At 44.3% G+C, this 15,498-nt stretch overlaps 1 protein-coding gene across 1 annotated transcript; it reads left to right on the top strand.

Annotated features, from left to right (window-relative positions):
* Positions 1–201: 201 nt before the first annotated feature.
* Positions 202–14,633, top strand: brd2a (bromodomain containing 2a). The gene is made up of 12 exons (XM_083982094.1): positions 202–2,353; positions 5,223–5,529; positions 5,850–5,987; positions 6,646–6,787; positions 6,937–7,136; positions 7,907–8,431; positions 9,223–9,351; positions 9,435–9,626; positions 10,327–10,598; positions 11,620–11,939; positions 12,086–12,214; positions 12,638–14,633. Exons 1-12 carry the CDS (start codon positions 2,322–2,324, stop codon positions 12,763–12,765), a joined length of 2,514 nt encoding a protein of 837 aa, XP_083838220.1. The 5' UTR covers positions 202–2,321; the 3' UTR covers positions 12,766–14,633.
* Positions 14,634–15,498: the final 865 nt, after the last annotated feature.

Genomic DNA, 15,498 nt, shown 5'->3' with positions numbered 1-15,498 from the left:
TAGATAGATAGATAGATAGATAGATAGATAGATAGATAGATAGATGGATGTCATTTTGTCTGGATGACATGCTGCTTCTCTTCACCTATCATTTAGGCTATCACATGGCAGACTGAGCTGCTCTCTGATCAGCCTCGTGTATTCACGGTGTAAGTGCACTGCAAGGCGATGCGTCCTCATGGAAACACGCATGCGCACATCTGGTTCAGTGGCACAGACACAGAGACCGACAGCTCTGGCCATCAGGAGTAAATAGACATTAGAAACCAATGGAGACAAACTGACTAACATGAACCAAGGACCATTCCGACTGTACATGGATTATCATTATCATTATAGGGGAAGTTTGGGAAATAGCACAGTCAATGATACAGAATCGTCTTCGTCACGTGGCCACGGTTGGCCAATAGGAGCGAGCCAGACACAGCGGAAAGTATGCCCTTTGTTCGGATATTTTTCCAACTTTATCCCCACATCTGACGCAGGAATTCGGTATAAATCACGGCGCATGGACGCGGAGGGGACGTGCTGTGAGAAAGGACGCGCAGTGGATGTGTTTTATTGCGTTTTTTGTGCGCAGTGCCACGTGTTCAACTTAGATGAACAGTGCACGGGCGTATTTCATCACATGACTCCCCTCCCCCACCCGCTGCTGGGAATGGGGAAGAAGGCGGACATGTTGGAGGGAAATGTGTTGGTTAAAGAGTATCGAGGTGGAAGACAAGAAGATTATTTCAAGAAAGGTTTCGCTTTAATTTGGAATTTACCACTCGACCTTTGTGTTTATTTTAATTCAAGGTTTTTTTTCATGTCACACTTTGAATATATTTATTTATTTATTTGTTTTTTTTTTGATTATTTAACTTTTTTTTCATCGCAGTCTACTTTGAGGTTTTACAACTTTTAGTTGTCAAAACTTAGCTAATTTGACATTTGGTTTTGCAAAGATCAAATGTAACTTCCAGCGGTTATTTGAGTGACATTGTAGGGAATTTGTAACCTTGGTGTGGGGGATGGGCGCATGTGGTTAGGTAACCCTGTTGTGTGATTATTGAATTTATTGTTTACGTCGTTTTAAAACCTAAGGTATCTTGTAAAGGTTTATTATTTTAGTAATAATATAACCTTTTTTAGTGAAGATATCTGGTTTAAACACTCTTTACTCTCAAGAGTGAGGTATGGTAGGCTATTTACATTTTCAGACACACTAGATTGTCTTTGTCCTTTCTTATAGCTGTTAGTAGTCAGTGATGTTTCCTTACAGTTGGTTGGGTAAAAGGAGTCTGAAGTTTTATCAAATGTGGTCTGAGATCAGTGTGGAAAAGTGCTGTGTCATTGTGGGGTTAGTTGATTCTTGTGGATTTCTATAGGTGTGGCCTTTTAGTTGTTGGTTGATGTTAATGTAGAAATCCACTTCACTGTAATACATTCAGTAACCTATAGATTGTAGGCAAAGCTTTATCTTTGTACTAGCCTACTTCTCTTTGAGCCATATGGGGCCTTGTGTGTGTGTGAGTGTGTCTGTGTGCTCCTCGCGGCCTTTTGTCCGCAGCACACGACGCTGCGCATTCCAGTTGTGTTTGTAAACAAAATATGCGGCATTTTCTACATTTTTGTTATTGTTTGGGTCGACGTATTGTGATTTATTCGGTTTTTATTCTCGGTTTCACTGTACTCAAAGATGGCGGCCGAGCGCCTCTTTGCAGAGACAGAAATGCGGATATTCTGGTGAGCCAGAGAGCTCGTGGGGAGAGGCTCTGGGTCTTAGGGGGTTTGTGTGACCCGATTGAAGAACCAATCGGCTTCTTGGTATTTACCCTGGAAGCCCGCGTTGCCACCGCGTCGACCAATCCGCGCCGTCGCTTTGCACACGTTGACGTAATGTAATCTGATACGGAGGATGGTGGCTTTAGTGCCCCTCCATTTTGTACAGGATCACACGAGGAGCCAGTCACGGGCCGCGTTTCTGTAACACGGAACAGAATCAGCCAATGGCGTCGTGCGATTTCCTTGATTGACAGCCGAAACTTGCGAATAGGTTGGACCGAAAGACTGCCAGTGAAGCTCCGGCTGCTGGGGGCGGGGCGACTTTGAAGGACGTCGTGAATAGCCAATGGGAACAAAGAGGGCGGGGACTTTCTGAAGGCGTCTGGCCAATAGGGGGGGCGGTTGGTCTATAAAAGAGCGGGTGTAGTCGCAGCGTCGCCATTTCAACGAAGCAGATTTGGAGGAGTCTACCGTGGCGGGGAGCGGAGAAAACCGACGAACAGAGACGGGTCCTGGTTTGAGTCTTGCTAAAAACACAATCCGGATCCATCCTGATGGATATGGCTGTTAACCCGCCCCTTGACAGGTATCTACCGGTAAAATTGACTCTCAGCTTTCCGTCAGGGGGAATATTTTAAACAGTTTCCGTGAATTTTTTTTTTTCTTCAAAGTATCATTGCTCATTGCAGCCTGTGTTTTCTGTATTACGAGTGGAGGAGAAACGGGACACTGGTTGTGCTGCAGGAAGAAGCTTGTCACTACGTTAAAAGGGATTTTAGACACGAAAATCATGTTGAGGAATTAAAAAAAATGTTTTGTGGGTTGTTACGAGCTGCGACTGTTGATCGCACAACGCCGGCGCCATCTTCGGAGCGCCTCTACCGTTGGCCGCTCTCTCCCGCTGCCTGGCCGTTGGAGCTAGCGCTGCTAGCATTAGCATTAGCATCACAGACTCTAACGTCTCTGTAGTTTCTGTGTTGTAGCTGCTCCACCGGTAGAAATGTGGTGTAGCGGTGTTCGTTGTTTATGCAGCCGTAGCTCCTGTGATATGGGCTGATTCAGACTGACTTTACAGTAGTAACAGTCATATTTTTCTTTACGCCTCACAAGATTAACGTTACAGTTGAACGTGAGGTGAGTTTGAGTAGTATTAAATGTAAACACACTGTCAGTTAACTGACAAAAGGAGCGCGCTCGCACCGGTATTTCTGCTTGCTTCGCCGGTTTGTTATTGTAGCCATGTGACGGTCAGGTGTTGTTGTGATTACCGGTGAAACGACGTTAACTTACAGCGCAGCGGGTGGGATAATGCGTTTAGTTGCACAATCAAACAATATTAATAACTTGTTCAACCTTTCTATAATCGGTTGATTATTTCCGTCCAGGATCGGAGTGGTGTGTGTGTGTGTTAACGAGGCTGGGTTAACCATGTGTGTTGGGTGTTTCGGTCGGTTGCCTGGTTACAGCTCAATGTCACTCAACCCAATCTTAGGCAGCAGCTTTCATTGCGATAAAGGTTATTTATTATTTATTTATTTATGGCTAACTTAGTTCATAATCATAAAGTAACTCGTTTGTGTTTATCAGTTTTTTGTTTTTTTTCCTTGGGTCACTCATTCATCATTTATTCTCCCTAAATTGTCACCTCAATTTACAGCTAACATAAGAGTTGTTATTGTTTAGTGGTGTTAATGTTATGTACATGATACTTTTTTCTTTTTAATAATAAAGTACACTAACTGTCAAATGTGTTTCCTAAAGTTGTATCATTCAAAACGGCTTGCTTTACCAAAACAATATAAATAGACTGTATTTTTTATTTTTTTATTTTTTACAGATCTTCTTCATAGCCCCTTTATAGATTTAGATACAATACTTTCTCCCAGATAATATACAGTATGTAAATGTAGGGGCCGGTCAATAAAACATGCTTTAAACATCCGGAGTACAGGTGGTGGAGCAGCGTTCACCTGTTGCCCTTTGGGGCCCATTACTCTCAGCATGATGCAAACACCGTAACACTTGGACTTTATTTGCATCAGTTGCTTCAAGGTCACCAAAGCTCTTGCAGACAAACACAGTTGGTTTTATAGATATAAACTTAGCTTGCAAGGGGCATGCAACAGCTGACATGGTTAACAAATGGACAACAGATGTTAAGTTGTGTTGTGTTGTCATAGGAAATTTGTTTTCCACGGGATGACCCTAAACGCCCCAGTTCCCCTTGGGCCAAATCTTTGTTTTGCAGTGTCAAGTGTCAGTGGGTCAGCAGATTTGGTGAGATCAAAACTGTTACTGTGGTTTGGTGTTTTGCACCTGTGGACACAAAGATGCACAAGGAGGCGCCAACAGAATAACATTAGACTAGAACGGTAAGTCAGGTCGTAACAAGACTGAACCTCTAGTGAAAGCCCAGGTAACGCTGCAAAAATAATGTTAAAAACCCGGCAAAACAAGAGGAATCGTTAGTTTCTCTCTCATTTCTGCTCATTTTTAAGTCTTCATAGCCACATTTATCCTCAGCAGCTCCTGGTTCTCCCAGTGAAACTAACATAAGGCCATCAACTCTAAACTTCACCGATTAATTGCCGCACGCTTAGGTGTTTCACAGAAAATAATTTTTAAAAGTCTTGATTTAACATTCCTGGGGGTGTTATGGGCACTTCTGGTGGGCGTTTTTCCAGAACAGTCCAGTCATTACTAAAACACGGCAGCTGAAACTCCACCCACAATCCTTTGGGAGATCAGTTTTTTTTAATCTACAGGGAAATGAGGGTGGGGTTTGTCTGTTTTAATTAGCTCAACCTGGAGAGGAGGAAGTAGTCGTCACGTCTGAGTGCTGATTTGACAGGAGCCAGTTCCAAGTGGTGCTGTGTGTGTGTGTGTGTGTGTGCGTGTGCTGAGTAATGTAGAGAGTGTGTGACTGACTCATGTGCATCTGGAGAAGGGGATCTACATTAGACTGGAGGCTTGTGACTGAACAGTGGTGTTAGCAGGATTAATGCAGAGTTGATCGGCTCACATGTAGTGTATAGTAACCAGGGAACTCTATTATATTAGGATGAGACAATGAGATAATTGGTTTACACAGATGTTTCTGTTATTACTGGCTTATCCAGATTTCATATCATGGCATTTTTATAAAATATATTTTAATTAAGTCATGGCAAACTGACATGGGGATAAAATAATCATAAAAGTTTTGAAGATTTACATGACAGAGTTATTTATGGATGAATATTGTGACTATATCTGTAAACACAGGCAGTAAACCTGCTTCCATTCATTTGACTGGTTAAATAAAACCAATAGAAAAGTAACTCGGCTGTAACTTTGTTCAGTTTGAGAAACTAGTAAACACCTAATATCATCTCAACACTTTATCTTATCATTTTTTATTATTAATATAACGCCTGAGCTCCAGAGCTGATTGGTTGTTGCCTGTGCTCCCACAGCTCTCTGCTCGGGGTTGAGGTTGGCTTAATGGGCGTCACGGCGATGGACCAGGGCTCTGGCACAGCCGGGAAACGCATCAGAAAACCCTCGCTGCTCTACGAGGGCTTCGAGAGCCCCGGGATGCCCCTCCACAGTCACATGACCCCCTCGGGACCCCCCCAGCCCCCGGTGAAAGACCCCAACCGCCTGGGGAAGATGACCAACCAGCTCCAGTTCCTGCAGAAAGTCCTGATCAAGTCTCTGTGGAGACACCACTTCGCCTGGCCGTTCCACGAGCCGGTCGACGCCGCCAAGCTCAGCCTCCCCGTGAGTGTCAACATCTGGACTCTACCTGGGAGAGGGAGGGGAGGGGGGGGCAGAGCAAAAAGACTCACAACTTCTCAGCCAAGTTGTTTTAACTAAACTTATGTTGTTAAAAAGAAAAAAAACCTTCAGAGACTTAAACGTCTTCAGCTTTCATTACGTTTGCACCACAATGAGTTCATTTAAGAAGCTTTTATCTAATGTTATACTTTTCAGATCTGTTTAGTAGTCACATGGTTGAGGTTTTTCTTCTCATTGTGTGTCAGATTTTGGGATGTTCAGTGTTTCCCTGGTTGTTGAGCTGAGTGTCTCCCTCTCTGCAGGATTACCACAACATCATCAAAACCCCCATGGACATGGGCACGATCAAGAAGAGGCTAGAAAACAACTACTACCGCACTGCCGGCGAGTGCATGCAGGACTTCAACACCATGTTCACCAACTGCTACATTTATAACAAGGTAAGATCTTCTACCTGTGTGTGTGTGTGTGTGTGTGTGTGTGTGTGTGTATGTGTGTTTAGATGATATCTGAGTCATCCAGCTGCTCCTGGACACTCTGACATCTGGAGAATGCTGCGTTCACTTCAAATCAGATTTTGTACAATCAATGTGAGATGCATAGTTCCAGTTTCAGTTTTGTTTATTTCAAAAGGGACAATGTACTAATAAAACATTTTAAAGAAAACAAATATAAATGCACCTGTGTTAGCTGTTCCCAGACAAATAACCAAGTCCAGTTGCTTTCGATTTAACCTCCTTTGAGACTCTATGACCTGGACAAATGAGAATATGCACAGGCCCCTAGCTTAAAAAGCTAGTTTTCATCGTTGCTGCCCGATTATAAAGGGCAACCTTTAAAAAGAGCAACAATGAATATAAAATACCACATGGAAAAGGACACATTCTATACACATGAATAATATATATTTATTTATTAAATTCCTTAAGTTGCTGTATGGAGCTGATGATGGATGTTTTATTTAGATCCAGAAGCCAAACATTCAAGTGAAGTCTAAGCGCTAGTATTGTTATTTATTGTGTATGTATAAATATATTTAATTGGCTTCAGCTGTATAATACTAGTTCTGTAACTGTGACTGTGAACTTGGTCCTGCAGCCGACGGACGACATCGTGCTGATGGCTCAGTCTCTGGAGAAAGCCTTCCTGCAGAAAGTGGCTCAGATGCCTCAGGAGGAGCTGGAGCTGGCCCCCCCGCCCCCCCGGGTCAAACACACCAAGTCTGGCAGGAAAGGCCGAGGTAATGCAGCCGCACACACAGCACCGCACACACACACACACACACACGCACACACACACACACACACACACACACACACACACGCACACACACGCATGTATGAACAGTGATAAGATATTTAATATGAATATCCCCCCCCCCCCCCTCAGTCTCTGGCGGCGTGACGACGGCCCACCAGGTCCCGGCCGTGTCCCAGTCGGCCTACTCTCCCCCCACCCCCGAGACCCCCGACTCCATCCTCTCCACCCCCCCACAGACGCTGGTCAGTAAGAGTTTACCGCCGCTGCTTCAGACCGAGCAGAGCCTCCCGACCCTCACCGGCCTGCCCCCCACGCAGCCCACCACCAAGGTAACGGCCGCTCTGATTGGCCGAGAGTTAAAGGGACAACCAGGAGTTTTGTTAAAGTGAAGTGTTTCCCACTACATTTATGAGCCTCTGCACCGTGAAATTCTTTGACCGGTGCAAGACAGACTCATGTTTTCATTCATCAAGAATTAAAGTCAGAGGTTGGAAGACGATCACATACCGTCGTAGTTCCCACCATAAACGGAGATTCGGCGGCGTTATTCTCATGACTCGCCACGAAACCGAAAGTAAAGAAACGCTGGTCGGCTCGCCCAGCATTTCCACCACCACTAATAATAACAAAATAACCATAGAGACAAAACCATAGATTTATCTAAAATGGACCATTAACAAGTGGTAACGGAGATTCATCCACATTAATATCAGACTTTTTTATAACCAAATAGAAACTCCTCGTTGTCCCTTTAATGAAATACACAAAGAGTTCAAAACACCGATCAAAGTCTTATTTATTTTATTTTATTTCTTTCAATTCTTGCAGCACTATGCACTTTAATACGTTGTGTAGACTGTTTACATTTTTACTATGCACAGAGGTCTATGCTTCATTATTATTAACAGTAATTTATTATAAGTAGTATGTTTTTATTATTCGTACGTTTTTTTAATGTATTACATCACTATGTTGTGGCCAGTGACATGTTGATGTCTTTTTTGTCTGTTGTGTTTGTGATGCTGCAAATCCATTTTCCCTCAGGACATAAATAAAACTGAACTGAACTGATCTGTTCTCTTGTTCTGCTCCATCACAGAAAAAGGGCGTGAAGAGGAAAGCGGACACCACCACCCCCACCACGGTGGCCATGCCCATCATGAGCACCATGGGCGTCAGCGGCATCAGCCTGGGGATGGGGGGGGGCCACAACTCCCCCCTCACGCTGACGTCGCTGGGCGTGGACCACTCGTCCGGTCTGGGGATGGGCCAGGGTCTGGGTCTGGGTCTGGGGCTCGGCATGGGGATGGGCATGGGGATGGGGATGGGGATGGGCCGCGGCGGCGGCGGGGGGGGCAAGGCGGGGGCCAGCAGGAGAGGAGCGAGCGGCCGACCCATCAAACCCCCCAAGAAAGACCTGCCGGACTCGATCCTGCCCACGCCGGTGCGCCGCAGCAAACTGAGTCCTCAGCTGCGCTACTGCAACGGCGTCCTGAAGGAGCTGCTGTCCAAGAAACACGCCGCCTACGCATGGCCCTTCTACAAGCCTGTCGACGCCAGCACGCTGGGGCTCCACGACTACCACGACATCATCAAACAGCCCATGGACCTCAGCACCATCAAGGTATTTGACACACACACACACACCTGTTGGATGAGGCTGGGTGTCGGTACCGTTCCCAATTTGATTCAATATTGATTAATTTAGAGTTATTTTCTTGGTTTTGAAAGAGATTTACACAAAACTAATGTTGCAGATTGTACAAAGATGGAACTCTCTCTAACCTGGTGTATTCATGTTTATATTATTTGATTGAAAAAGCAGCTACATTAATTCACATTGATTTGAAATGAGCCACTCAGAAGGAAACGGTGCAACACCTACATTAGAAGATCGATCCAAGGATTTTATGATTCTGTATCTCAACTTTCAAATGGAGGAAAATCCATTGTTTTAAACTCAGTCCTACTGTCAGAACAGAGGAGCAGTGTGTGATGTGAAATGTAAAGCACCTGCTTCATGTTTGCAACAGGGCGTCAACTAACGATTATTTTCATTATCGATTAAACTGTCAATTATTTAAACAATTAATCGATCAATTGTTTGGTCAATAAAATGTTAAAAAATATCAGTGTTTCCCAAACCACAAAGTGATGTCTTCAATGTCAGTTTATTGTCATAAAGGAACAAAGAAACCAGAAATATTCACATTTAAGAAGCTGAAATCAGAGAATTTAGACTTTATTTTTCTTAGAAAACTACTCAAACTGATTATTCAATTATCAAAATAGTTGATTAATTTAATAATCGATTATTGTTCAGTTAATCGTTGCATCTCTAGTTTACAACAGTTTAAACAGATCCTAGTTCCTCTGCAGCGTTTGGCTCATCTCTTCTTCTGTTTCTGTCTCCAGAGGAAGATGGACGGCCGAGAGTATCGAGACGCTCAGCAGTTCTCTGCTGACGTGCGACTGATGTTCTCCAACTGCTACAAGTACAACCCCCCCGACCACGACGTGGTGTCGATGGCCAGGAAGCTGCAGGTGGACAATCAGCTCAGTCATAACACCTGAGTTTCACTGTTTCACATCAGAACAGTCTTTAATCATCTCTCTGTTTGTCTCAGGACGTGTTTGAGTTCTGCTTCGCTAAGATGCCCGACGAGCCGCCGGCGCCGCCCAGCTCCTCCTCTTCCTCCTCCTCCTCCTCTTCCTCGTCGGAGAGCGAGCCCAGCAGCGAGAGCGAGGAGAGCGAGAGCAGCCCCAGCTCCGACTCGGAGGAGGAGAGAGCCAACCGACTGGCCGAGCTGCAGGAGCAGGTTGGTGTCTGAGCAGCAGGATGGTGGTTAAAGGGATAGTTCAACATGTTGGCAAATTGGTCCATTGCCATAATCCCTATAGTCATAGCAGTAGGTTCATTACCTTTAATTGTCGGTGCAAGCTATTTTTAGAACGGCGGAGCAGAGCCATCATCAAACTCATCAAATACACAATCCAACAACTCCACAACGCTCTGGTGGACAAGTTGTGACCTGCACATTCACCACACTATGAGATAATAACACAACGTTACCAGACAGAGTTGTTTTAGAGGGAAATTCATGCAAAACCACTGATGCACGTTGCCTTCAGGGACAGTTTTTCATCAACAGTCTCTGTATTTCCCTCTAAAACAACTCTGTGTGGTAACGTTGTGTTATTATCTCATAGCGTGGTGAATGTGCAGCTCACAACTTGTCCACCAGAGCGTTGTGGAGTTGTTGGATTGTGTATTTGATGAGTTTGATGAGGGAAACCAAGAAATCCCATAATGAGCCTCCGTAGCGTAGCTCTGAGCAGCTCACGGCTCTGCTCCGCCGTTCTAAAAACAGCTTGCACCGACAATTAAAGGTAACGAACCTACTGCTATAACTATAGGGATTATGGCAATGGGCCAGTTTGACTAAATGTTGAACTATCCCTTTAAAGTTTAAACCGACTCGCTGTCTAACTGTCTCATCTCTCCGTGTCTCCGTCCAGCTGAAGGCCGTCCACGAGCAGCTCACCGCTCTGTCCCAGGGCCCCATCGTCAAACCCAAGAAGAAGAAGGAGAAGAAGGACAAGAAGAAGAAGAAGAAGGTGGAGAAGGAGAAGCACCGGCGGGTGGTGGAGGAGGAGCCGCCGCCGCCGCCCGTCAAGCCGCCCAAGGCCCCGAAGGTCGTCAAGACGCCCAAACCAAAGCCCAACAAGACGGTGGCCGTGCCCCTCATCCCCGTCAAGAAGGCCCCGAGCAAGAAGAACAACAAGAGCAAGTGAGTGGCTGCTGCCCCCTGCTGGAGGACGGAGGGACCCAGTGAATTAATGAATGAATGAATAAATGAATTTATTTATTTAAAACAGGGACAATGCACAAAAAACATTAATCTTCAGGATTCTTACAGATCCTTAAAAAGTCTTAAAAGGCATTGAATTCATGAATCTAAAAACAAGGCCTTAATTGGCATTAAAATGTCTTAAATCAATTTTTCCAAAGTCTTAAAAATGTTAACACTTGGTAAGTGGTATTTTATAGTTGTAATTAGTCTCAAATCTCAAAATAATTGGTAACATTCCGACATAGAGAAGTTAGTGGCGGCCGTCAACACTAAATCTCTCACCGTCACCAGCTCCAGAGTCAGTGTTTTTTTTTTTCCGGACTTTTTATGCATTTATTTTGAAAGGACAGCTGGAAAGAGACATTTATTTTGAAAGGACAGCTGGAAAGAGACACAATCCAATGTTCATGTAGCAGTCACTTTACCTTGGATCACAGAGGAAAGTGGGTAAAATTGTCCCTAACCCTGTGTAATTGATTTGGGTTTTTATTTTCTTTTTTCTGCATTTGTGTTTATTATGAAGTCTGTCTTAAATTTCATTTCAAGTGGCTTTAAAAAAGTCTTAAATTTAACTTGGCTTAAGCTGTAGGAACCCTGATGCTTTGAGCCAGGTTATAGCAACAATTGCTAATTTCCGCCTGTCGTCCCTGGGCAGGTAAAGTGGGAACAGATACAATATTAAGATTAATTGAAATAGGACATAATAACCATAATATTTAAAAAATTGACAGAATGCACTAATAAAAGCAGGGAAACAGGAGCGCCAGATCATAAAGTGCACAATAGAGACTAACAGCACATACACTCTCTCTCTCTCTCATCACACATTCAAACACAAACACATTCAAACACACAGATAACAATCATCCTCCTCGTGGACACGGTCATGTGACGTTGCAGCTTCTCTCCTCAGTCACCTCAGTGTTAACAGTCTGTGTGTTTTTAATTCTTCCCTCAGAGCCAAGAAGGCCGCCATGACGTTCAACGTCCCCCCCGTGGTCCACGACCCCATCGTCAGCCACTTCGACTCTGACGAGGAGGAGGAGACGGCGCCGATGTCGTACGACGAGAAGCGACAGCTCAGCCTGGACATCAACAAGCTGCCGGGGGAGAAGCTGGGCCGCGTCGTCTACATCATCCAGTCCAGAGAGCCGTCGCTCAGGGACACCAACCCCGAGGAGATCGAGATCGACTTCGAGACGCTGAAGCCGTCGACGCTGAGGGAGCTGGAGAGATACGTCATGACGTGTCTGAGGAAGAAACCACGGAAACCATACGGTCAGTAGGAGGAGAGGAGAGGCTCGAGTTTAAGTTTCACTGGTGTCTGATAAAAAGATTTTCTTCTTTCTGAGACATTAAGATTTAGTATAAATGTTGTAAAAGCCTCAGAGCTCTGGTCTGACGGTGTCTCTTGGTCCCAGCAGCAGGGAAGAAGAACAGCGCGGGGAAGTCCCGGGAGGAACTGGCTCTGGAGAAGCAGATGGAGCTGGAGCGGCGGCTGATGGACGTCAGCGGACAACTCAACTCTGGGAAGAAGCCGGCCAAAACCAAACGTGAGTCGTTTAGGTCAGAGTTCAGAGTTAGACGACAATCAGGATAACATTGGATAAAATGGGTTAAAGCTACAACAATTAATAGTAGAGTAGTTTTTTAAGAAAAAAAAGTCCAGATTCTCTGATTCCAGCTTCTTCAATGTGAATATTTCTGGTTTCTTTGTTCCTTTATGACGATAAACTGAGTCTTTCTTGGTTTGTGGACAAAACAAGTCATTTAAAGACGTAATTTAAACACTGATTGACATTTTTCAACATTTTATTGACCAGACAACTAATCGATTTAGCGTTTAAATAATTAACAGATGAATCGATAATGAATATAATCGTTAGTTGAAGCCCTAAGGTGGATAAAATCCTGCCGTCCATATCAGATAAGAGAGGAGGAACTAATGAACTGATGTTGTTGTTGTGTTTCTGCAGCGGAGAAGCCGGCGGCCGAGGCTCACACTCAGCCGTCTCGTCTCAGCGCCAGCAGCTCGTCCTCTGACTCCTCGTCTTCGTCCTCGTCCTCTTCGTCCTCGGACACCAGCGAATCAGACTCTGGCTGAGCGGTGGAGGGTTTCCCTGCAGCGGGGGCCTCGTGTGGCCCCCCCTCGGTGTCTCACCTCCACCTGGTGGATGAACTGAACTGTAGATGAGCTGCTGCTGCTGCTGCTGCTGCTGCTGCTGCTGCTGCTGGTCGCCACGGCGCCGCGGGCGGATCCAACCGGACCAGCACCGACTCCACGCTGTCACCAGACGGAGAGATGGAGCTTCCTCTGCGCTCGGACGGAGCGGCCGTCGCCGTGACGACCGGTGGTCCTCTGGGGGCGGGGCCAGGGAGGCGCCATCTCCTGTGAAGAGGAGTCTCACGGCGCATGTGTTGGAGGGATCAGGGTGCTACAGCCAGATCTGTCTTATTTCTGGAGATGACTTCCCTTCTCACCTGCTCCTGTCTTCATGCTGTATAGATCCTGTACAGTTATAAATATCTATTTTCTTTTATAAAGAAGCATTTTATGGAGCTAATTTATTCCCTCATTCTGGGAAGACGTACTGGTGTGGGCCGAGTTGTTGTGTTTTGTTTAGTTTTTTTTTTTTTTTGGGTGACAAAGAGGGGAAACACGTGTGTCTGAGTGTGTGTTTGTATGGATGTGTGTGTGTGTGTGTGACTGTGTGAATGGCACCACAAGTGCAGCCTTGTGAAGTCCCTCATGGTTTTGACGCGGGCGTTGAACTGGTCTGCACGCAGAAGCACCTTGGTTACCTAGGAGACAGAACAGCATGCAATACAAACACCTGCATACTCATGTACTACTTCCCTGCATCCTGGTTGTACTCATGTACTTGTACTGGAAGGGGGGGCCACTGTACAGAAACGTGACATAGTTACACATCACTTTATACGTTGATATTTCTGTCCTCGCCCTTTTTTTCCATTTTCAATTTTCTCTGTACGATGTTTCTTTTTTTCTTCCTGTGACCAATCTGCTAATAAATTGTGAGGACGCGTCTCGTCCACTCACCTGTGCCCAAATAACATCTTGGTTCTTTTGATTATTTCTTTTTGGTGTTCAGGTCTGTTCACTCACTAAACATCGGACTAGGATTCAGCGTTTCACGTTGCAGATGAAGCTTTTTACTGGTTTTTATATTTGGTCTTTTATTCAAGTAGTTGAAGTGTTCTGGCTTGATTTCCCATGAGCCATCACTTCCTATAACACGAGTAAAACTGCTTTGTCTTTTAAAACTATTTGGCCTTTGAGATCTACGGCAGCTGAACGTTTGTTTTTTCTTTTTCTGTCTGAAGCGACTTCTGTTGTTTCAGAGCAACTTCACTTGTCTGATAAAAACCAGGCTGAGGAACTTCAGGTCGTAGTTGGTGGATGTTTTCTCCTGTTGCCTCTTGGACAGGGGAACGAGTTGTTTTCAGTCCAGTTGACGGAAACGATGGTTTAATGTTGTCAGTAATAACGATGCACTGTTTGTTTTGGTGGTACTACTAAACAAGTTGTGATTTAGGTAAAGGTGTGTATCAGTTTTGTTTTCTTTTGAAACTGTCTGTGGCTTGAGGTTGGACTATTGTATGTTTGAAACTGATTATTTATTTAGGAGGAATTTGAATGGAGATACTTTTTTTTTCATATTACTGAAAGTAATCAAAAGCTTTTAAGTCAAAGTCTACTCTAAGAAATATGCACAGATTAACTGTCAGGATTGTAGAAGTGTACATATTTTACAGTCTCCATCTTTGAGCATGTTTTAGTTTTTTCCTCCAGTAACTTAGTGGAGTTGTTTCTTTGAGTTACTGTTCAGGACAAAATACTCCAGTTATCAGTCTTACTTTTCTGAAGTTTGTCAGAAATCTAAACGCCTCTGTACTTGACTCCCATCATTTCATCTGAACATCTGTACATAAATAAACTGAGACATGTTCATCTTTTCACTGACTGAGGCCACGTTTTATTCACAGATGATGTAAATTCATGTTCTGCTGAGTTGATACACAGATATAAGGACACAGATGTTTTCACATCCACACAGTTTATAATTCCATTATGACAAGAATCCTTATTTTCTCAATAGAACTTTTCAATTATAAACTTGACATTTTAAAATGTATTCATTTAAAACTGACTAACTAATTGATGTTGATGCAGAATGAGGCGATAATTGAACAACCGGCGAAGCGCGTTTGTTTTATTTTGAAAGTGTTAGCCGGAAGTAAATATGTTACGTTGTCTGTCTTTTCTCTTAAACTTTAAATATGCTGCCCTCAAATGACATTTTTTTTTCCCCTTACAGACCTTCTGTAAAAATTGCAAGTGATAATATTGTTTATAAACTAATGTGAGTAACGATAAAACGAAATACAAACGGTTGGGCTAACGGTTAACCGGGCTAACGGCTAACCGGGCTAACGGCTAACAGGGCTAACGGCTAACCGGGCTAACGGTTAACAGGGCTAACGGTTAACCGGGCTAACGGCTAACAGGGCTAACGGCTACCCGCTTAAATCAAATCATTGTTTAATTGTTTTCCACAAAAAGAGCTTGTTCTGTTCTGGGTTAGGGTTAGTCAGTTCAGTAGTTTAGTTTTCAGTCATAAATAAGTCTACGGTGTTGCTATTCTGTTAAAACGGCAACTAACAAATGTGCAACTCACGGTTAATATCTTTTATTTTGAAAGTATTTACAGGAAACCAACCTAGTCTGTGTTGTTTCTGTCTTGTCAGTGCCCGATCCGTACCCGGAACACGATCCGTTCCAGCGCTTCTGCGCATGCGCCGTTTTACGGCATTA

This window comes from Trachurus trachurus, assembly GCF_905171665.1.
Source record: "Trachurus trachurus genome assembly, chromosome: 11".
NCBI lineage: Eukaryota > Metazoa > Chordata > Actinopteri > Carangiformes > Carangidae > Trachurus > Trachurus trachurus.
The sequence above is the reverse complement of the archived record's forward strand: the minus strand, read 5'-3'. Positions and strand labels throughout refer to the sequence as shown.

Bases quoted from the DNA above. Each gene is read 5' to 3' on its own strand.
- brd2a (XM_083982094.1), top strand. From the start codon at position 2,322: ATGGATATGGCTGTTAACCCGCCCCTTGACAG. The intron at 7,137-7,906 runs GTAACGGCCGCT...GCTCCATCACAG, and splicing joins CCACGCAGCCCACCACCAAG to AAAAAGGGCGTGAAGAGGAA. The intron at 12,215-12,637 runs GTGAGTCGTTTA...GTGTTTCTGCAG, and splicing joins GAAGCCGGCCAAAACCAAAC to CGGAGAAGCCGGCGGCCGAG.